The sequence below is a fragment of the Poromitra crassiceps genome (genome assembly GCF_964638095.1).
Source record: "Poromitra crassiceps genome assembly, chromosome: 8".
NCBI classification, from domain to species: domain Eukaryota; kingdom Metazoa; phylum Chordata; class Actinopteri; order Beryciformes; family Melamphaidae; genus Poromitra; species Poromitra crassiceps.
This window is the reverse complement of record NC_139629.1, coordinates 15,727,014-15,751,275: the sequence shown is the minus strand read 5'-3', so window position 1 is coordinate 15,751,275 and position 24,262 is coordinate 15,727,014. Positions and strand designations below refer to the sequence as shown.

The following is a 24,262-nucleotide window of genomic DNA, read 5'->3' as shown; positions in this document are numbered from 1 at the left end:
GTTCAAAATATTCTCTCGCTGCCCTCTTAGTTCATTTTCCAGATTTGCCAGATCACACTTTGGGACTGCCAGAAAATCTGATTTCATATTATGAGTCGGGGAAGCGATAGTTTCCTCACTGACAGGGTCACACACAGCAAGCAGCACAGTTGAACATGACTGATAGCTGTGAAGCCCGGATCGCTTCATTAGACTGGCTAATTAGGCATCCTAACGTCGTTATTATGGGAAACAACACATTCCTTATCCTAATCATCTGATCCTGGTCGGGCACGCACGCAAGCACACACACACACACACACACACACGTGCGCATGCACGGATCTCCGTACAGTACATCACTATGCGTGCAGACATGAATATTCATCAGGCTAACTGTGTCCATGTGGAGACACAGGGTAATGGGCCGTAGTAGCACAACATATTTGAGTGTGTTAGTTAAATGTAGCCGGGCGACGCAGACCTCCAATCTGCAGCCAAGCAGACAGCTTCTGTAGACACAGACCTCCGGTCTGCAGTCAAGCAGACAGCTTCTGTAGACACAGACCTCCAATCTGCAGCCAAGCAGACAGCTTCTGTAGACACAGACCTCCGGTCTGCAGTCAAGCAGACAGCTTCTGTAGACACAGACCTCCAGTCTGCAGCCAAGCAGACAGCTTCTGTAGACACAGACCTCCAGTCTGCAGTCAAGCAGACAGCTTCTGTAGACACAGACCTCCGGTCTGCAGTCAAGCAGACAGCTTCTGAAGACGCAGAAGGTCTGTAGGTTGAGCGTGGCTTCGGCGTATGGTGTGAACGGCCACTTAAACTGATGACATCATCCCCGATGACATCATCACATAACTTGAAGTGCTTTAGTGACATCACTGATGCAATTGTGATTTAAATCAGTGTCTGTATGTCTGTGCACAATTTCCCAACTTTGCATCACTGATGACATCACTCACTGATTACATCACAATGATTAGACATACATACATACATACATACATACATACAGACATACATACAGACACTCACTGATGACATCATCATCGAGTGCTTTAGTTACATCACTGATGATGACATTTTGACATCAATGTGACATCACTCACTCATGTGTGCGTACTCACCCAGCACAGACAGCTCACAGGAGGCAGTGATGTTGTGGTTCTTGTTGGAGGCAGTGCAGCTGTAGCTGCCCGAGTCATCGTCTGTCACACTGCTGATTAACAGGTTACTACCAGCCAGTAACCAGTACTTCTTAGACCTGAGAGAGAGAGAGATAGAGAGAGAGAGAGAGAGAGAGAGAGGTTACTACCAGCCAGTAACCAGTACTTCTTAGACCTGAGAGAGAGAGAGAGGTTACTACCAGCCAGCAACCAGTACTTCTTAGACCTGAGAGAGAGAGAGAGAGAGAGAGAGAGAGAGAGAGAGAGAGAGAGAGAGGTTACTACCAGCCAGCAACCAGTACTTCTTAGACCTGAGAGAGAGAGAGAGAGAGAGAGAGAGGTTACTACCAGCCAGCAACCAGTACTTCTTAGACCTGAGAGAGAGAGAGAGAGAGAGAGAAGAGAGAGAGGTTACTACCAGCCAGTAACCAGTACTTATTAGACCTGAGAGAGAGAGAGGTTACTACCAGCCAGCAACCAGTACTTCTTAGACCTGAGAGAGAGAGAGAGAGAGAGGGAGAGAGAGAGGTTACTACCAGCCAGCAACCAGTACTTCTTAGACCTGAGAGAGAGAGAGAGAGAGAGAGAGGGAGAGAGAGAGGTTACTACCAGCCAGCAACCAGTACTTCTTAGACCTGAGAGAGAGAGAGAGGTTACTACCAGCCAGCAACCAGTACTTCTTAGACCTGAGAGAGAGAGAGAGAGAGAGAGAGAGAGAGAGAGAGAGAGAGGTTACTACTAGGGCTGTGCCGATTCACTTATCTCCCGATTCGATACTATCACGATACTTTGGTGCCGATTCGATATATATTGCGATTCACGATTATTGCGATTCTACGATTATTGCGATTCGATATTACGATTTATTGCGATTTTTGTTTATTTTTTTCTTTTATTTTTTCAGTTTGTTTGCTTTTTTACACTAGATTAGAACATGGGAAAAGTTGAATCATACACTAGAGACTGTATATTATATATCATGAGTAGGGCTGGGCGATATAGTTAAAAACAGGGGCGGACTGGGATCATAATTCAGGCCGGGCATTAGATACCAAGCAGGCCAGGCCGATATGGGCCAACGCGCGTGAAATTTGGGCCGTTTGAAGCCAGATTTGGGTCCAATTTTACAATGAGATGCACCCACTTTAACCCTGAAGTGTAATTATTACTTCAGACTAACTAATAAAGTAATAAAACCACTAGTAAACCAGTAGGCGGCGCCTGGCCTGCTGTTCAGTGAGTGGCCTGACTGCAAGCACCCAAAAAAAAAAAAAAAAAAAATTTTTTTTTTTTTTTTTTTTTTTTTTTTTAATTTGCGATTATCGATTCTGGAATAAAAGATCGATCCAAAAAATCGTGACATTAAAAATCGCGATACTTAGGTGAATCGATTTTTTCCCCCACCCCTAGTTACTACCAGCCAGCAACCAGTACTTCTTAGACCTGAGAGAGAGAGAGAGAGAGAGAGGTTACTACCAGCCAGCAACCAGTACTTCTTAGACCTGAGAGAGAGAGAGAGAGAGAGAGAGAGAGAGAGAGAGAGAGAGAGAGAGGTTACTACCAGCCAGCAACCAGTACTTCTTAGACCTGAGAGAGAGAGAGAGAGAGAGAGAGAGAGAGAGAGAGAGAGGTTACTACCAGCCAGCAACCAGTACTTCTTAGACCTGAGAGAGAGAGAGAGAGAGAGAGGTTACTACCAGCCAGCAACCAGTACTTCTTAGACCTGAGAGAGAGAGAGAGAGAGAGAGAGAGAGAGAGAGAGAGAGAGAGAGGTTACTACCAGCCAGCAACCAGTACTTCTTAGACCTGAGAGAGAGAGAGAGAGAGAGAGAGAGAGAGAGGTTACTACCAGCCAGTAACCAGTACTTCTTAGACCTGAGAGAGAGAGAAAGAGAGAGAGAGAGAGAGAGGTTACTACCAGCCAGCAACCAGTACTTCTTAGACCTGAGAGAGAGAGAGAGAGAGAGAGAGAGAGGTTACTACCAGCCAGTGACCAGTACTTCTTAGACCTGAGAGAGAGAGAAAGAGAGAGAGAGAGGTTACTACCAGCCAGCAACCAGTACTTCTTAGACCTGAGAGAGAGAGAGAGAGAGAGAGAGAGAGAGAGAGGTTACTACCAGCCAGCAACCAGTACTTCTTAGACCTGAGAGAGAGAGAGAGAGGTTACTACCAGCCAGCAACCAGTACTTCTTAGACCTGAGAGAGAGAGAGAGGTTACTACCAGCCAGCAACCAGTACTTCTTAGACCTGAGAGAGAGAGAGAGAGAGAGAGAGGGAGAGAGAGAAAGAGAAAGAGAAAGAGAGAGAGAAAGAGAGAGAGAGAGAGAGAGAGAAAGAGAAAGAGAGAGAGAAAGAGAAAGAGAGAGAGGTTACTACCAGCCAGCAACCAGTACTTCTTAGACCTGAGAGAGTTGTTTGTTGTTGTTTGTTGTTCCAAATAGGTTTTTTGGTCAACACCAGTCTTTTATTTGATCTTATTTTATTCTTCTTCGTTTTTTTCTCTCTCCCTTCTGAAGATTTCAAAATAACAATGGTTATTTACAGATTGTGTGAAGAGAGAGAGAGTGAAAACAGACAGACAGACAGACAGGCAGACAGACAGACAGACAGACAGACAGACCTGCTCTCTATCAGCTCCTCTCCTCTTCTCCACTGGAAGGAGGGTGTTGGGTATCCTGAGGAGGAACATTCGAGCACAGCATCGGTTCCCAGCAGAGCCGTGACTCCAGACGGACGCTGGAGGAACTGGAGGCTGCGGGACACCCCGGGCTCTGAGGGACACACACAACATGGATGACCATCAGACTGTTTTTCACTGAGAGAGACTTCCAAGTGCACCCTATCCTGCAGCCTCTGCTCTCAACAGAGGGAGGGGGTCTGTGCTCTCTGTGGGAGGAGCTGTGATCATCAGACCTCTCTGGATTAGACAAGCAAGTAGAGAATACAGGTGTAACAGGCCAGATTAACCCCCTACCAAACTGTCTACTCTATACCCAGGTATACAGGAGTTTGGCCAAGCCTAAATGATACCCCGGGGTATAGAATGTAACCTTTGGATGCGTTTTGTGACCCCCCAGATGTATGGAAGGGTGAACATGCCTAGGCTTTCTGAACAGGGAGCTTGGTCATCCTACAGTAGCCAAACCTACATAAACCAGCTGACAGGATCAAAGCAACATCATGTGATGCCTCTGAGGAATACTGCAGGAAGTCAGCAGTCGAAAGATGTCAGGTGACAAACAAACCTACTAAGTCTGTTTAGAAGAACATTTTAATACTGTTGAAATAAGTTAGACTAAAGGAACCTTTTTGGACTAGAACAGACCTCTGGTCCGGATTATACCCGCCTCCCGCATTTTGCTCTTGACATGCAGTACTTTCAGCAAGCATGGTGAGTATACATCTCTTGACAACATATCGATCAAAGTACGTTAATGCATACAAATGTCCTTCAGATTCTGATGTTGCTACGATAAAATAGTTAGATTAAGACCATGCCATCTTTATTCACACAGACAGAACTTCATGTAGATCACAGAGCAGGAGGAGACAACGAGCTTAACTCACCTGGCAGGACGCGGAGCTCGGCGTCAGTGCCGGTGCGGGCGGAGCCGGGGTTGTGTGCCAAGCAGCGGTACGTGGCCGAGTCGGGCGGCTGCACGCGGCTGACCTGCAGCGAGCCGGACGGCAGCACCGCGAGGCGGGACTCGGGGTTAAAGGTCGCGGCCAGGTCCTCCCTGTTCTTCTGCCAGCGCACGGCAGGCCTGGGCTCGCCCGACACCTCACACCGCAGCAGGGCCGTGTCGCCCAGGTACGACCACACGGACTCTGTCGGTACCACCAGCTTCAGAGGACCTGCATGCACACGAGAGGGGCTCGTGAGTTTATTCAATATTCCAATTTTAAAAGGTGCACTGTGTAATACTTGGCCAGATGCTCCAAAGTAATAGGGGGCAGCATTTTATTTATTTGATTTATGATTTTATTTTTTGCAAGTCCAAGTCAAGTCTCTGACCTCTCTGTGGAGAACTGATCCCGTCTGCAAGCTAGCTAAGCTAACGTTAGCTACTTTGAGGTTAGCACCCACAGACGATTATGTAATGGATTATGTCTCCATATTGCTGTACCTACTAGGTGCGCGAACGCTGTTTGAACTCAGCCTAACCAAGGATACAGCTGTGAAGCGGACTGATATACACACAGTGAAGCGTCCCGTGATGTGTGTGTGTGTTGTTTTATTTTTGGCATCTGTAATAGATGTATGCATGTATGTATTCAAATTTTTTGTACTATTATCTATTTTGTACTAACATATGCCCTTTCCCTATTTTTTAGACTTTATGTATTTTATTGTGTGTTTTTCTTTTACTCTGAATGGCTTCTGAATCCACCTGCCCAGGGACTCCAGATGGAAATTAGCCTATGGCTAAATCTGTTACAATGCATCTCTTCCCCTATGGGGTTTAATGTTTTTTGTATATGCTCCCTGATAAATAAACTAATAATAAACTAAACTAATGAAATTGCTCGGCCGGCCCTAACTGTTGCATAATTATGGTTAGGCAACTAAAACAACCTGGTTGCTGTAGGTTAGAGACATGGTTTGGGCATGGTGAAATAAGAACGGTCTCGCTATCAGAGGCAAACGTGCTTCCCCAGAGTGCGCCCCCCTCTTCTCTCGCTCTCTCTCTCTCTATTCTCGCTGAATCAGGTGAATGTCTGTTGAATTTACGAGAGAGGTAATCATTATGACCATTTACACACACGCACGTGTGGACACACACACACACACACACACACACACACACAATCTCTTCAGTGTAAAAATCATTGACTCATCTCTCTCCTCATCCTCCTATAGTCTCTCACCTTATAGTGTATCCTCCTTCCCTCTCTCTCTCTCTCTCTCTCTGTCTCAATGTTATTCAATGGGGCTTTATTGCCATGGAAAACATACTGTATGTGTTCATTGCCAAAGCAAACAGAATAAAAATAATAATTTTACTAGACTAATGTGTAACATTGCAACATTGAAAACAAAATCTCTTTCACAGGATGGAGTTATACCAGTAGTGTAGATTTTTTTGCACACAGATTTCGCTTGCAAATCACCTCCTGCCTTTCCCTGTGGAGATACAGTCAATAAAATAGTATTTGGGAGGGATCTACAGTATATTCCTATAAAATTCCTACAGTATTCCTAGAATATTATTACTGTATAGTTATCCTATAATATCCTATTATTTCTTATAATATCCCTAGTATTCCTATACTATTAATTAAGTTAGAAATACTAACAGCAAAATTGTGCTTTTGCTGTTAGTAAAATGTAGACTGCATTTTAATTGCATTTTCCTTCCTTCCTTCCCTCCCTCCCGCTCTCTGTCTCTCAGTCTTAAGAGGCAGTTTTCTAATTAATTCCCAGTCATGTCTGAAACACACACACACATACAAGCACACAAGCACACACACACACACACACACACACGCACACACGCACACACACACACACACACACACAAACACACACAGCTCTGTGTGCCGACAGCTAATTGAATATTTAAGCCTCTGCTGTTCATTAGCCTCTTGGCTTTAATGTCTCTGCTCAATGTGTGTGTGTGTGTGTGTGTGTGTGTGTGTGTGTGTGTGTGTGTGTGTGTGTGTGTGTGTGTGTGTGTGTGTGTGTGTGTGTGTGTCTGTGTGTGTGTGTGTGTGTGTGTGTGTGTGTGTGTGTGTGTGTGTGTGTGTGTGTGTGTGTGTGTGTGTGTGTGTGTGTAGTGCCTATTCTGCCCGGCACACGGGGAGGCAACTCAATTCATTTTTGTAGTTTTATAAAACAAATAGGTTGTATAACCTAAGATTGAACAAAGAAAGACATACATAAACATTGCCATTAATTCAACTACACAGACTAATAATTTCACACAAAATCAAAATGAAATTACACATACCATGATATCCAGAATTGTCCATCCATATCACACATACTAAAACACACGTGCACAGTACCCTTTCTTTTAAACCTTTAGACCTAATCACACCCCAGGTATCCTTACACTACGCCCATCAACTAAACCCAACAAAAACCAACTCACATTATAGGATCAGCTCAAAAATAAATCTAATTCCAACAAATATTATCCCTCATGTTTATCTATATACAAGTAACTTGAGAGAGAGGGTCACTTCACAAAACAATAAATATGTGATAATTTCCTCTGAAAACAGCAAATGCATGTGTCTGTTGTTGTTTTTGAATAAAAATACATTTGATTGACAATTTATTTGGTTGTGTGATCAGTCAGTGTGACGTGTACTACCACTCCACATACAAAGCCTACATTGTTTATATCTGAAAACACAATGCCATTTATGTCATTGTAACAGATTATACAACGTTGACTGTGTTCGTCCCATTCCGTTCAGGTCTTCCAGTGCCAGGGTCTTCATTAATGTTAGTGCTTACACCTGCTTTACTTCCTGTTTTACCCCCTCCAAAGGCTGCTGTGCAAAGAGCCGATGCAACATGTCTCTGGACTCAGGACGGAGTGGCAGCGCTCTCCAAGGTGCTGAAATGCTCTACTGTAGTTCTCCCCGTGGGAAGATGTATGGCCAAGACGCATTCCTCACTCTGTATACAACAGCTGCTAAATCACCTCTAGAGGCAGGGGCAACTAAACATGTCTTCAGTGCAGTCAATATATTTCACATCAGTTTGAATTTGGCAAATTCAGGAAGGAAAGCTTTTTCTGTGGATAAGAGTCAGCACATCTCTCTCTCTCGCTCTCTCGCTCTCTCTCACACACACACACACACACACGCTCGCTCAGTTGCAGCGGCTGGTCTCCTGTCTGTTTAATGGGTCTAATTGACTGGGAGAAGGAGAGTCACTCGAGACCAAGCACACACGCATGCACGCACACACACACACACACACACACACACACACACACACACACACACACACACACACACACACACACACACACAGCTCAGAGGTTGTGTGTGTGTGTGTGTGTGTGTATGTGAGAGCGAGAGAGGCTTTCCTTGAGCTAACAGAGTAAAAAGCCTCTCCAGTCGGTCCTGCCTTGTTAGTCTGCCTCAGTAACGTGGTTACAGCAGCAGGCAGTGGGTTAGATAATGTAGCTAACAGCTAGCTAGCTAGTTAACATGCCAGCTCGTCCTGAGTCAGAATCAGATTCTCACACGTATGACTCTAGCTATCTGTTGAAATATGGCATCGTTCCACTTTAGCAACTGTAGGAGCTGTAAGAAGAACTCCGCGCAGCAAGGGAGCTAAGGAGGACACATGGTTATTGACACACTAGACTCAGCCCTCAGTCTTAATCCGTTTCACTACTGTAAGACTGAGAATATTACTATTTAAATCTTTGCATAACGTTAGGTGGCGCTGTTGGAAGCCTTGCATCGGAGAACCAATCATGAGTGCTGTGGGCGGGCCTGCTTTCTGGGGGCAGTTCTCATGCAGAACCGGTGTCTCGCAAAACATCGTGGCATTTGCGGAGAAACATATTAATCACTTAGAAACAAACATAACCTGTTAATAGGACGTGTTTCATCCGGCCCCGGCGGCTAGAGGTCTTTCCCCCAGCGATAAACCCGACTCCCGAGGCTAACGTTACAGAGCCTGCTGATGACTTCACAGTATCAAGCGGACCACTTCCGGGTAGGAACAATTATTGTAAAATAAACCACAGCTATAAATTTTGTTTGGAGCATATCAGCTTCATGCTCTGTGTTAGGACTATGATAAATGGCATTGCCGCTACCAAATAAAATTCTAATAATAAATGTAGGCGTGTCTGCTGCCGGCGGTTCTCGCCGGGCTCGAAGAGACAGTTTCTGACAGTGAAATTCCCAGACGTTTGGTGGCGCAGCTCACCAAACGTCTGGGAGCCGAGACTATTGACACACACATTCAAAAATCTTTTAGATAGGAAACTAATTTAAAGTCGAGCTGAATCCAAAAATGACTTTTCTTTTCTTTTAGTTCAAATACCTGGGTATGCAGTGCACCTATTTAATGATGTATGCAAAAACAAATCACAAAAATCGAATTCCTTTAGTTTTTCACACTTTTTCACATCAAAAGTTCATTTTTCAAGATTTCATTGATAACACTAATCTACAGTTTGCTGACGTCACCTAGTACTATCAAATTTCTACCCCATTTCAACCAATCATATCACGACATGCAGCTGTCAATCAAATCTTCATTTCAGGATAATTTTCTCTTTCAAATGAAGTAGAAAATGGCACCTAGTGCCTGTCATCTGGCAGAATTCCTATCCCATAAACTAACTACTAACTTGGCCAATTGCATGAAACATGAACAAAAAACAAAAACTATAATCTCTAAGAATGCAAAGAAATGTAACTGGCTCGTTAAAACGCGAATATCGTATTTACAGAAATAGCGTAAAAGGCGCGTGCTTGAGAGCGTGGTAGTCAGGGGTCTCCCCTCGGAGATTTCAGGCGGGCGGGCAGCAGCACCCATGCATCGGATTGTCCGCTCGCTCCGCACGAAGCAAGTGGCTGCCTGGTACTCCGCGGATCCCACTCGCGTAGCACGACAACACGCTGAATCCCACTCGATTTGGGGGTGGAACACGCCATGGTTGACCACTGCCAAAGCCAGTCGACAGAATTGTCAAATCAAATCATCGACATGTATATGGTCCGCCTCTCAATTTGTTTTCAGTCTCCGACACTCGTGCTATTGCATTCGCCTCCGGTTCACTTCGACTTTAAGGCTGTACCAGAGATGCCGACCCAGTTGTGCAACCTATCAAGTAAAATGGCATGGCCAATTGTATCAAATGAAGCTGTTAAAGTAAAATGAGGAGAGAGTATTCACCTTTGTCAGCATGCGCAATAATGTCATTGGTTACTCTGAGTAATGCAGTCTCTGTATGTTATGACCTTCAACCAAATGTAGGAGTTGATCTGCAAGGACCTTCTCTAGGACTTTAGACATAAGGGTAGCTTGGAGATTGGGCTGTAATTCTCCAGGTTTGGAATGATCAAGCATGGGTTTTATGAGGAGTGGCTGAATACTAGCAATTAGGGAGAATAGGGAGGATTAGATCAGAACCCAGTAGAACCAGTAGCAGCAGTAGTCTTACCGGACACGGTGACCGTGGCGGTGCGGCTCACGATGCTGCCCAGCCCATCCAGCGTGGCGAGGCACTCGTACGCCCCCTGGTGGGGCCGGTGGTGGCGTGCGTGCAGCACGTTGGTGACCAGCAGAGAGCCGTTAGCCAGCTGCTGCCGTCGCTCGTCCACCTCCCCACTCAGCAGCACGCCGTCCTTCCGCCATGTCACCACCGGGGGCACCACCGCACGCTCTGACCGCGCCACGCAGTCCAGCCGCAGCACGTCCCCCCGCACCGTTACCGTGTCCTGAGGCTCCACCGTGAAGCTCAAGTCCACAAAGCCTTCTGAGGAGCGACCCCCTGAGGAGCGACCCCCCGCTAGGCCAGAGGAGGGCGATGATGTGGAGGAAGAGGGGGCATCTGACGCTGCAGGAGGAGAAGAGAAGAAGAATAGGAGTTAGATGGAAGCATGGCACTTCACTGCATCATGAGGGAAACAACTGAAGGGAAGAGAAATGGGCTTCAGTGGACAATGTGGGAGCAGCTGGTGGACCTTGACTTTGCAGATGATGTACATGTAGTAATGATGGGCATGATTAGCTAATTGATGATCGATAATTGATTGTTAACTCATTGAGTGCCAATGACGTCTAAAGACGTCAATTCAAATAGTAACGTAGAGTGCCAATGACGTCTAAAGACGTCAATTGCGTTTTTTGACGGTGTGACGTGGATCAAAGCCTGATGCATCTCCTGTAAAAATATGGGGGATGTTGAAGGTGTATAAGCTATTTTACGGACCCATTAGGTGGCGACAGTGCTCTCCAGATTGGAGAAAGGTGAGGAAAAACAGCAGAAGAAGCCATGATGAAACGGAAACCAATGCATGCTGGAGCCAGAGCGGCACAGATTGCTCTGGCTGGAGCCAACGTTAGCTGCGAACAGCAGCCACAACTGAGCCCCTCTGTCTCTGCTGCGATAGTTTCTCCACACGATTAGCCGCCAGAAAAGGAGCACCCGACACCGAAAAGCCAAACCATTCTCAGCGGGAACTGCTGAGAATGGTTTGGCTTTTCGGTGTCGCGCTGGGAGCCGGCGCACAAAAACGGCGGAGCGCTCCGAAAATAGACGCTGGTGCGTGTTAGGCTGTGTGTTAGTGTGGGGATGAGTTTCTCCCAGCTCCGGCATGCAGGCTGTGTGTTAGTGTGGGGGTGAGTTTCTCCCAGCTCCAGCATGCAGGCTGTGTGTTAGTGTGGGGATGAGTTCCAGCATGCAGAGATTCGTCACCTGACGCAGGTAGCAGAGATTCGAGCAGAGCCACCAGAGGAGTTTGCAGTTGAGGGGGGTGGGGCACGCAGGGCACCACACAACTACACCACGTCACTACATCAGAAAATATTAGCTTCAGAGTCAGTGATGTGCTTGAAATGCTTCATTTCACAAAAGGCTCATTATCTCAGGTTCTAGTTTGAAACATCTGTTTCTGGTGAAACCAACCTCTGTAATACTGCTGATAACTAAAGAACGGAAAATGATATCAATAAACTTTTTTTTGCTGATGATACAAGAGAGTCTCATCGTTCTTTGGGCGTGTTCGGTGTTTACATAGTAATATCACACAATATTCTGTGGGTCTTGAGAAATCACTGAAAACGCTCTGAAAGGGCTGGCACTGGGAGCATCCGTTTTCCAGAAATGGCTGGCACTCAATGAGTTAAGGATTTTGTTGATCAACATGGAATTTGATCTATCTAACGTTGGTATCAAATAGACATTGAATGAATCAATTTCACTACATGGCAACAATCAACCAGGGGGGTGCAATTTAACTATTTTTAGGACGCAGAAAACTGAATACTCAGCTGCCTACCGGGGCGGCACCGTAGAAATCGAAAGAAAACATGGAGGCACTCGCAAGTCTCAGCCAAAGAGAAATGTTAATATATGCGCAAATAAGTATACAAAAAATACAAAGTGTCAATATCTTTGGTTAATGTAGATGCATAGACTATGTAATTGGCTTGTCATAACTCGCATTCCAGGAATATCGCGATTCACGATGCCGCGACCTCGGCTTATGGCTTTACATTACATTGGATTATGGATTTACATTATATTGTGTTTGTAACATTGACTGTTCTTGAATCATGCCTGGTATATAGAGAAGATACTCTTGCAGTTCCGTTTCAGCTGGACTTGAAGCTGTCTATCACCATGGAAGTGAGATTGTATAACAACAAAACCAACCGCATATTCCCCCACATCCACATTGCATCAAACAACAGCGTGGAAGCAACAGCATTATAGACTCTGTCTTGCTTATTTTAACAAACTGCCTTGTTTAAGTGGATTGCTGATGTGTTATGTTTTGATTTGCGGGTTTTCAGGTGCGTGTGCCAGCTGCTTTACAAAAACCAGTCTAGATGCAGCTAACTAACATCTTTCTCCCTCTTCTTTAAAAAAAGAATCCAATGTCACTTAATGTTACTTATTCCTTCTCAAACTACTTTCTACAAATGCTACTCTATTCCTTCAGAAAGTCTAAAGGTGCTCTTATACTCGAGCAAAGCTCCGTGGGGTGGGGCCCCGCGAGTCTCCGTGCAGACCTCGCGCTGGGGCAGATGCCATTATACTCAGAAAGTGATCAGCATGTACTGTACAATGGTGAGAGCAGCCCGTGAAAAGTCGCAATGAAACTCTATTATGTGCAGTACTGAGTGCGCTTTCACTCTCAAACGACCGCACATCAGCACATGAAGGAATCAAATCACCAAACTTGTTTTTACTGAAAGCCGTTTTACTTCTCAGCCCTGATAGCCTACTCTGTGCTGCTTTTAATCTCTCTCAATCATGCTCTCAACACAAGACATTTACTTGGTGAAATAACTAAAAACGAACAGTTGCAAATCAAAGTGTATAGCCTACCACATGGGTCAAGAAATGTGGCGAAAACACAGCTCAGTGTTCAGGGTTCAGTGGCTTGAAAGCGGACATGTTTGGAGAGAAGCCGTGCGCTGCTCGCGCTGTTAGAAAAAAAAATCAGGCACAAGGCGAGCGGCAGACGGAGCTAGCGAATAACCACGCCCAACAAATTTACGTCATTTGACGCGCCCGGCCCTCGCTCCACCCCCGCGCCCTTCACGGCAGGGTGAGCATAATTCAGCCTTTAGCTGTCATAGACAGTGTTGCATAGTTGATTTCTCTACTGTTGACAAAATGTGAAGTGGCTTTGGATAAAAGTGTCTGCTAAATGATGTAATGTAACATAATGTACCTATAGGCAGTGCTGTGGACACATGCTGAGATCCAACACAGAGTCAATAAGGCTATAGGGTTCAACATACTCAGCAAGATGTGAGTTCAGATCACCTCTCAATCAACACCAAAATACATCTGACATCTACCGTGAAGCAGGTGATGCTGTATGGAGCAGAGACACGGAGAACAACAAACAGGCTGCAAACATCCACTAACGCCTCAGGAGAAGACTGAGCATCTGGTGGAGAGACGAAGTAAGCGAGCGAGGTGGAGGACATTCGTCAAAGTTCCCTAGAGGAGCCAGGGGCTTAAGACAAGTAAGTCATGGCAAAATGAACAAATAATGTTCATGCAAAGGGGAAACTCCAGGTATGAAAATTGAAGCCAATGCGGAAGTAACATACCTGCGTTTTTCTAATGGCCTGTAGGGGGCAACTCCACTGGGTGCAAAAGGTAGGCCGATTGTACTTGATTATGCTCAGTAAACTCTTTTCTAATGAGTTTAGGGTCTTAATCAATAGTTTCAAGTCTTCTTCAATACAGCATGATGTTCAATTAGTAAATTATGGTCCGATTTAGAATAAAGCCGCGCACACACACACACACACACACACACACACGGCATCACTCGTCAGCATCAAAGACGTTTTCTGCAGGTGAAGAGGAGCCACTCTGCTCTTTGATATGGAGACTTGTTCAGAGACTTTCATCATTACCACAACCAGTTTCTTCAGTCACAGTGTGTGTGTGTGTGTGTGTGTGTGTGTGTGTGTGTGTGTGTGTGTGTGTGTGTGTGTGTGTGTGTGTGTGCGTGCGTGTGCGCGTGCATGCATGTCGAGTGTGTGTGTGTGTGTCTGCATGCATGTGTGTGTGTGCAGCAGTGTGATGTGAGATTACACACAGGCCACCTTTGAAGTCCCTTCAGCTGTTACTTTGCGTCTGTTTTGTTCTGCTAATGTTCAAACAAACTGCTCACCTCAGAGTCCCATCTCTGTTCCAATCAACATCACACACACACACACACACACACACACACACACACACACACGCACACACACACACACACACACACACACACACACACGCACACACACACACACACACACACACACCCCCCCCCCCCCCCACACACACACACACACACACACACACAATCTCTGTGAGTGAACCACTGAGTTGATAAAACACGGCTACAGCTGCCTTTGAAGTACACACATCTTGTATTTCTTATGTTTATGTTCAGTAATGTCTCTAAAATATGAATGTCTTCAGTTTCCCACCAGACCGTAGTAGCCAAACACCACAAATTGAATGACATCGCAAACAGTGGTGGCTGGTCACTAGAGGGCGCTAGGGCGCTGACCCCTCCCTCTGCCGAGGGAGTAGAAAGACTCCCTTAAACATGTTAAACAAAGTCTAAATGAATTGGATAATGTGAAATAATTATAAAATAATAATTCCTTAATCGCACAGTGCGCCTGGTAGTCTGTCTGTGCCTGTCAGCACTGCAGCAGCCTCCAATCTGAATTGACAGAATGATACTGTCCCCGCCTGCTTTGGGCGCCGGTACAACAGCTTTATGGTGTATGTCTACAGGTGTATGTGGCTGATTGGGCTGATTAAACATGTAATAAGTATGTGAGCTGAGTCTGATCTCTAATTTGTTTAATTCAGATTGCCCACAGGGCGCAGATCTCAGTGCACCTGAGTACCAATCAAGTCTGTCCTGGGAGCCGAGGAACGATATACATTTGCTGTGATTAAAAGTGGGAGGACCAGCTTTGCTGGACTTTCAGGAAATGCTACAAACCGCAGAAATCAAATGAAATCAGACATTTGGGACTTATTCGGTTATTTTCCATACAAAAATACTCACTCACTGGAAGAGAAAAGAGGATAAAAGATGATTTTCCTGGTGTCGGTGGAGTGGAGCAGACAAGGTGAGGAACGTATCAACTAGTTTCAGGAGACCGTGGGGGGTCGGGGGGACCACACACACAGGGCAGAGGAGCTAGCGAGCCTCGCTAGATGGGCAAACCCCACTGGACATGATGAGTGATGCGTAACCTTTGAAGGAGTATAGATTTGACTGTCAGTCCATCATCAAAATAGCTTCAAAAATGCTGCAGCTGAGGAGCAGGTGAAAGATCTCAGCTGAGGAGCAGGTGAAAGATCTCAGCTGAGGAACCGGTCAATGATCTCAGCTGGGAAGCAGGTCGAATGTTTAAATATAGGAAGAAAATGTTCACTCCACTCCTGTAGTCCTCCAGTTAAACAACTTCTCAAAATACAACCTGATTGTGTAATTTTCTTTCTTTCTTTCTTTCTTTCTTTCTTTCTTTCTTTCTTTCTTTCTTTCTTTCTTTCTTTCTTTCTTTCTTTCTCTCTTTCTTTCCCTCCCTCGTGGTTTCCTTCTTATTGATTCCCCTTCAGCAGTTCTCTCTCTCTCTCTCTCTCTTTCCATTGTCTCTCTCTCCTCTCTGCCTCTCTCCACAGTAAATCACTATCTCTTGACAACTCTATCTTCACTCACTCCCACCCGTCACAGTCCAGCCTTCACACACACACACACACACACACACACACACACACACACACACACACACACACACACACACACACACACACACACACACACACACACACACTTAATGAGTTTGTCTCATGTGTGTCCTTGTGGTCAGTGTCCTGGCTGGTTGATGCTATCTGTCTCGTCTGTCTGCCCTGTTGCTCTCTCTCTCTCTCTCTCTCTCTCTCTCTCTCTCTCTCTCTCTTTTCACTTTTTCTTTTTTCACCTCCGCCTCTTCATTTCTCCTTCCACAAGCAAAAGACCAGACAAGGGCTGACAACAACACAAATGCCATTTGTACCTTTTGATCATACATTTTCTCTATTAGAAGTAGCTACTGGAGCTATTTTGCAAAATCGCTTTAATGCGTGAAAGAGTAGGCAAACGCTGCTTTGTTTCATGAATCAGGTCTCCCGCAGGCAAAGCACGTACGTGCTAGCTGCCTCGCTATCTGCTGTCGTGTTTGCGATGTGTTCAAGTGCAACTGTTTGGCTCAGGAAAAGGCGACGGTGGGCCGATGTATAGTCTGCCTTCTTTCCCGCTAGTCATTTCAAGTGTTCTCGGTGTGTCTAGCCCTTAAGAATTATTTCAGCACACTGCCTCCAACAGAGGAGAAAGTACATTTAACAAAAAAAATGTTTTGCCTCCATTAATGTCAACTCGTTCTCGGCATACTTGACCTTTGACCTGAAGCCACAGGTGCAAGGTCCTAGGGCTGTCAATCTTCCTCAATAATTCAATTCGATTTTCAGTGCTTTTATTATTTTAATATTCGATTTTTAATCGATTTCTTAAAAATAAAATAAAAATTGACCTATACACTTATATAAAGCCTAATCAGCATGTTGTTGTTACTGTCCACTACAGGGCAGTCCAACCACTCAAATGTCCCATTGTAACCTGTAACATTGACCATGGAGACACTGCAAAACGCGTCATCATTCAGAAACCACGCCCAAAACAGGGGAAAACAGAAACCCCCCCTCCAATCCTGGCGTTCTCCTATGTCGCGTGCATGGTTGCGTGTTGCACAAAAAGATCGTATATACGGAAGATGAACACTCCAACTTACTTCCTTGACAGCTAGATCCACATTTTTCTTCTCGCCAATTCTCAATGGCTTCCTTGTTTTCGGGAGTACAAAAAAACTTTAACTGGCGATTTTTTACATCTGTTGTCTGCGCAGCCCACCACACAACAGCTTTTAGCTATGTTTAATTCAAGGAAAATGACGCTGGTGTGTGGAAATGAACAGAGCTTTTCCCCCGTGATGGGCGTGGCCTATTTCATGCAGTGTCTCTATCGAATGAGATAGATATGAGATGATTAAACTACATGAGATAGATAGATTACATGAGAAGATTAAACTCATGTCACATCCATCTGTGGTCAAGGCGATCTTTTCTTCACTGATCATTTTTCATACTGAGCCCAACTCAACCCAGGAAACGGAAGCTAGACGATTCTATTTTCAAAATAAAAGCGCTAATGTATTACTGCAGGACTCACTACGGTTTAAATTGACTTTTTGAAGGCCCAACATTATGTTAATTTAAAACGGGTTTCTATGCAAATGTTTTGTTTATTTTAAAGTAAGGAAATATATTCTGAGCTTGTATGGATTTGATTTTTGAAATGGCAATGGGTTTTTAAAGACATCTTGCAATAGGGGGGCCGCAGCCAAAGGCTAATGCTATCTGGGGGGCCTTGGCATGGAACAGTTTGGGAACCCCTGATGTAGAGAACGGTAAAGAGAAAGAAAGGTGGAGACAGAGAGAGAGCGAGAGAAAGAGAGAGTGAGAGCTTGCCAGCAGTGCAAATGATCTGATGTGAGTTGGTGACAGTGAGGTGGAGGACAGCCAAGATACTGACACACACACACACACACACACACACACACACACACACACACACACACACACACACACACACACACACACACACACACACACACACACACACACACACACACACACACACACACACACAGAGGCTGACACCATGGGTTGTGTTTGAAGCAAAGCAGACTGCATTAAGACTCTGGGCAGCATGTGTGTGTGTGTGTGTGTGTGTGTGTGTGTGTGTGTGTGTGTGTGTGCATGTGCGTGTGCGTGTGTCAGCGAATGCTTGCAAGTAAAGAATGATCTTTACTGAAAGTAGAGGCTACTCTGCCGCACTCCTGTCAAAAATGTCCCTTCAAATAAGTCAAAAAAAGTATTTGATAAAAAATATAATATAATATATAGAAAAATTCACTCAGTAGAGTGCAGATCTCCGCCAGGCACCGCTATGCCTAACCATGGCCAAACCTAGCCTTGAGTCCATTGCTCTTATCTGCCTTCGGATAAGTGCTCTGTTACTGAATTACAGTATGTAGTCTCGTTGGCCAGCCTCCTCTCCCTTCCGTCCGAGGAGTCTGGCGCCGCGGAAACAGGCAACTGGGATAAACCCTCCCCTGCTCTACTCTGCTCTCCCATTGGAGCGACTGTTTCGGTGGCAGCCGGATGTCCGCTCCCGGCTTATTACAAACTCTGTCATTGGCTCTGACCATGTCAATCAGAGCGGCTTCCGCTCCCTCCTCCCTGTGTGTCGCTGTAAATAGTGCCCTGCTGCCTCAGTGAAAACAACAGCGCTAACTAGCTAGCAAGCTAACGGCAGAAACCTACACGCTAGCTCGTTGCTACACACTGAAAACGGCAAATTGGATTGTTGGAAACTATTTTCCAAGGACACTGCCGCTAAGCGCCGCCTATCGCAATCCCACTATGGAGACCTGCGGCGCCAGACTCCTCGGACGGAAGGGAGAGGAGGCTGGCCAGCGAGACTACTGAATATGCAATTCGCCATTGACATTTTTCATAATTTTTTAATTTGCAGGGTAGTCCAATATACAGTACTTCTATAGAACTCCCAAAACGCCATGGGAGTGTGACACAATGACCTTGAACTTTGACGTTTGACCACCAAAATCTAATCAGTTCATCCTCGAGTCCAAGTCAACGTTTGAGGCAAATTTGATCAAATTCCTCAAAGGCGTTCCCAAGATATCGCATTAACGAACATCGGAAGGAGGGACGGACGGACAACCCGAAACCATAATGTCTCCGGCCTGGCTATCGCCGGCGGAGGCATACAAATCCAACTAATGGTACTCCTCCTTTCTTAAAACTTCTTTGTACAAATGCTATTCTATTCCTTTTGTAGAAAGTCTTAGCTGATGCAGACTGTTGCACAGTTGATTTCACTGCTGTTGATGAGATGTGCTATTCTAAGTTGCTTTGGATAAAAGTGTCTACTAAACGATGTAATATACTGTAACAAACAAACGGAGTCCTGCAGATCATAGTTGTGTCTGATGTCCCAGCCCCACGGCTCGTGGCTGGTTTCCCGGCTGACGTGTGTGTGTGTGTGCGCACACACACACATGTGTGCGTGTGTGTGTTAGGGGAATATCTAGGCGTTTGGGGTTAAAACCTCACTAAGCGCTCGGTCTACACATCATTAGCTGAGACCTTTTCTGCTGTCACACACAATTACCAGCACTCAACAGCCGGCCAATTACTACTAAACACACACGCACGCACGCACGCACGCACGCACGCACGCACGCGCACGCACACACACACACACACACACACACACACACACACACACACACACACACACACACACACACACACACACACACACTTTGACACACCCTCGTTTATGAATGACAATTATAAGGTAACTTACTGTCAAAGGGGCGAGGGAGTAGCTGTCACACACACACACGCGAGCACACCCATGAGCATACACACACACAGAGAAACACACACACATACACACAGAGAAACACACACACTTTGTCACACCCTCGTTTATGAACGACACTTTAAAGTAGTTTACTGTCAAAGGGAGCAGGGAATAGCTGTCATACACACACACACACACACACACACACACACACACACACACACACACACACACACACACACAAGCGTACACCAGTGGGCAAACGCTAGGCGTCGGTGATGATGACGTGGAAGTGAAGTGAAAAGCTGTAGTTCCTCGAATGGCCACTTGGGGGTCGGGGGGCAGTACGCATTCCCCCCATGTTACAGTAAAATGCCCGAATTTGTAACAGGACATCTTTCTAGTCCGGGGCAAAACACGGTTTTGGTCTATATAGCTAATTTCACCTTTTCATAACAACTGTAGGGGGGTCTTTTTTTTTTTTACATAACTCACCGTGTTTTAACTTGACAACAAAAACATTCTAAATTGAACCCCCGCTCACTTCCTGTTGCAGTGTTTACTATGGACGTAAAAGAAAAAAAAACATTCAAGTGCAGGACTGACCATTCCGTGAAAACCGTCTATACAGCTGAGCGGCGAAAACAAAAGTAACGATGTCGAGTGAATATTTCTGCAGTTTGCCGAATGCTGAGAAAAAGGAAGTGCTGTGGGGTTGCGCTCTGGTGAAAACCGTCTATAGGATTTCAGTAATATTGTACCAGTTACTTTGTCAAGTAACTCAAGTTACAAATTGAGTTACTTTTTTAAAATCAAAGCACATATTTAAATAAATATACACTCATTTCCTAATAAACTGTGTTTTTATGCAAAAACAACACTATAGATGACAATAACAAAGGAAAATAATAAAATTTTGAATTTTGGATTGTTTACACTGACTTGAAGACGGTTTAAATTATTCTTCGGGATGGTTCCAGGGGGCGGCGATGTCATTCTGCTGCTGCTGTTATTTTGGTAAAAGTAATGCTAAAGTAGTGTAATAAGTAACGAGTTACTCTACACAGAAAGTAATATTGTAAAGTAACTTATTACTTTCAAACAAAAGTAACTAGTAATATGTAGTATATTACATTTTGAAAGTAACTTGCCCAACACTGTTCATAGAACATTGAGAATGTTCACCAACCGTTGAAAAGGTAGAAACGCTGAGTGGAGTGGGGGGCTGCAACAAGCTCTAAACTCAACTACTCTACTTACAATTACACATTCAATGGAAACCATCATGAATTGTTTATTGTAGTTTGTGTGATATAGCCTAAATACATTATGTATATTGTGTTGACACAAAGTTCTTGTACTAACACCGTGTACAATAAAGATTTTTTTTCTTCAAAATTCTAATTCTCTCTCTGTCTCTCTGTCTCTTGCTCTCTCAGCCTTCAGACCTGGATCAATAATATGGAACGGATATGGATTAAACTTCCCCTCTCACCAGAAGCTATGGGCCGCTGCGCGCGCGTGTGTGTGTGTATGTGTGTGTGTGTGTGTGTGTGTGTGTGTGTGTATATTGATTGTATACACCAGTTCACTGTTTACATGCATTGACCAGTTTGTACGCCTTTAATAAAAATGAATGTAGAATGTAGGGATTTGACCTTGTTATCCACACACACACACACACACACACACACACACACACACACACACACACACTATACTGCAACAACAGCAAATCTGGCTCACTTTGGTGCCTAAAGAAGGCAAAATCAAATGCTTACCACACACACACTATGCACGCATGCAAACGCACACACACACAGATTTAATAATAATAATAATAATAATAATAATAATAATAATAATAATAATAATAATAATAATAATAATAATAATACATGGGACATATAGCGATTTTCAAGGACTCAAAGACGCTTCACACTATACACTAACACTAAGGTGACGAGGATAGTGCAACAATGGGAAGAGAAGACAGAGGAGAAGAGATGGGTCTTGAGGCGGGATTGAAAAACTGAGGGACTCTGATTGTCTGATGTCAGGGGGGAGGGAGTTCCAGAGACTGGGAGCTGCCCTGGAGAAGGCTCTGTCACAGAGACTGGGAGCTGCCCTGGAGAAGGCTCTGTCACAGAGACTGGGAGCTGCCCTGGAGAAGGCTCTGTCACAGAGACTGGGAGCTGCCCTGGAGAAGGCTCTGTCACAGAGACTGGGAGCTGCCCTGGAGAAGGCTCTGTCACCGAAACTGCGGAGGTTGGACTTGGGGGTGGAGAGAAGGCCGGCTGAGGTGGTTCCGAGGTACCGGGAGGCAGAAGCGTCATGCCCATTGTCAGATTTTTGAGAGATTTTTTTTCTTTTTTTTTATAAACATAGGCTATAATATTATAGGCTGTGTATGGTAGTTGAAACATAGTTTCAAGTTGACGTTTATTTATGTTTGTAGTTCAAACAAAAACATAAATACTGTATAGGCTACATACAGTACAACACAAAAGGCTGTTATTAACCCTTTGTCGCCACCTGGTGAGTAAATATATATGTAACTAAAACCATTAAAATTGACAACCGGTCCACAAGTTTTTTTTCCATGTATCTACCAGTCCTTGGCACAAAAAAGGTTGGGAACCCCTGCTCTAGAGGACACTAGATGAGACTAATGGAAGAGAAAAGATGTCTACCTTCTGAAAAGGCAATACCAGCCAAAATAAACATTGTGTTACATTGCTTTGAAACGTGTGGTCTCCCTTTTTTGTCAAGTCCATTGAGCCTGGGCAGTGACAATGTACTTAGTCTGGTGATTATGGATCTTTCCAGGAGGCTGAGCAGTTTGGAAAATAGCCTTATGGTTACACCTGCTCAGTCTGTTAATTTAAAATGAGATATTCCTCTAAATCTGGCTTCTAACCCCCCAAATCTTTTTTGGCGCCGCACCTCGTGCGCCGCCAAAAATGCCAGAGTTCGCCCCCTCAGATTGTTGGCTTGCATGACGCCCCTGCCAGGAGGGTTGTTAAGGGGAGAGGAGGTCGGTCAGATATGGGACTTATTTTCATAAGGTTTGTTATAGTGAAGTTAGTCATTTTATTTTTTGTTTAGGGCATTTATATTCTCTCTCTATGTCTCTCTCTGTCTGTCGGTGTCTCTCTCTCTCTGGCTCAGGCTCTCGCTGTATCTCTCTCTCTCTCTCTCTCTCTCTCAGGGGAGACCTCTCCTGTCATCCTCAGATCTCTCCTCCTGTTCCCTGATCTGAAAGTCTAAATGTTGTGACCCTTCTGTCAATCTGTGTGTGTGTGTGTGTGTGTGTGTGTGTGTGTGTGTGTGTGTGTGTGTGTGCGTGCGTGCGTGCGTGCGTGCGTGCGTGCGTGCGTGCATGGGTGCACACGCGCGCACTGACGCGGTCGCACATATGGTGGGGGTTGTGCAGACTGACACTTTATCTTTTGTCAAACCCTGACAAATATTGTCATATTGTGTGTGTGTGTGTGTGTGTGTGTGTGTGTGTGTGTGTGTGTGCGCGCGCGCGTGCGTGCGTGTCTGTCTGTCTGTCTGTGTCTGATGCTATATTAAACCTTGTTACTCAGTCAGTCAGAACCACATAAAAATATAAAACATGTTTGAGATTTGACAAGAAACTTCATAGTTTACAGATTAAACAGATTTTTTAATTAAAACAACATTTTGTCAATAGGATCAGAATTCTGAATTGAATACTGATTTCAATATAATACTTGTCACTGCCCAATTTGCATCCAACGCAGATGGGGCAGTGTCAAACTTGACTCTAATGTGATTTATCCAAGTGGTGTTGCCATACGTACAGTAGCTGTCCAAGATGGCCGACATGCACGACACAGATCAGACAATAGGCTCTTTCACACACAGATCGCGCAAAAATTGCCGTTTAGGAGTCCCGTAAAGCCAGCCGCCTCGCCACAGAAATTGCTTTCACACAGAGCCAAGCAGCATGGCCACATTACCGTGCTGCTCTGTACTTTCAGGTGAAATCCCCCGCTCCCGCATTGAAAGGCGAGCGGAGGGATTTCCTGCTCCTCCTAGCCCAAATGAATATTTTCATAGGTTAGTGTAGCCTAGGCTACTGTATGATGAACGAATTCATTCAACAAGACTTCCCTCCTAGTCCGCTGAGCAGAGAGGATAGTGCACTCGCATGGTGGGCGGGCAGATCGATATGGTGTCCTACTAAAATTGGAACGATACACGACCACCCGCATATCAAACAGCTGCAGTCTGCATAACGTTCGTCGGGGGAATAGTATAGGCTATAAATGCACATGACTACTTAACGTTAATAGTTTTTGTAAGGGAATGCACAGAGCTGATTTCGAGAGGGAATAACCTCAGACCAACTCGCCACAGACAGCTATAGCCCTCTGAAGCTTATTATTATATCCGTTAATTGT

At 45.0% G+C, this 24,262-nt stretch overlaps 1 protein-coding gene across 1 annotated transcript in view; it reads right to left on the bottom strand.

Annotated features, from left to right (window-relative positions):
* The window catches only part of dcc (DCC netrin 1 receptor), a gene marked incomplete at both ends in the record, with an annotated part of 118,699 nt that overhangs the window by 92,587 nt on the left and 1,850 nt on the right, over positions 1–24,262 (bottom strand). The window contains 4 exons of the mRNA XM_083641075.1: positions 1,113–1,249; positions 3,772–3,922; positions 4,719–5,006; positions 10,298–10,693. Coding sequence (XP_083497201.1) covers positions 1,113–1,249; positions 3,772–3,922; positions 4,719–5,006; positions 10,298–10,693 — 972 coding nt within the window. The remainder of the gene's footprint in view (positions 1–1,112; positions 1,250–3,771; positions 3,923–4,718; positions 5,007–10,297; positions 10,694–24,262) is intronic.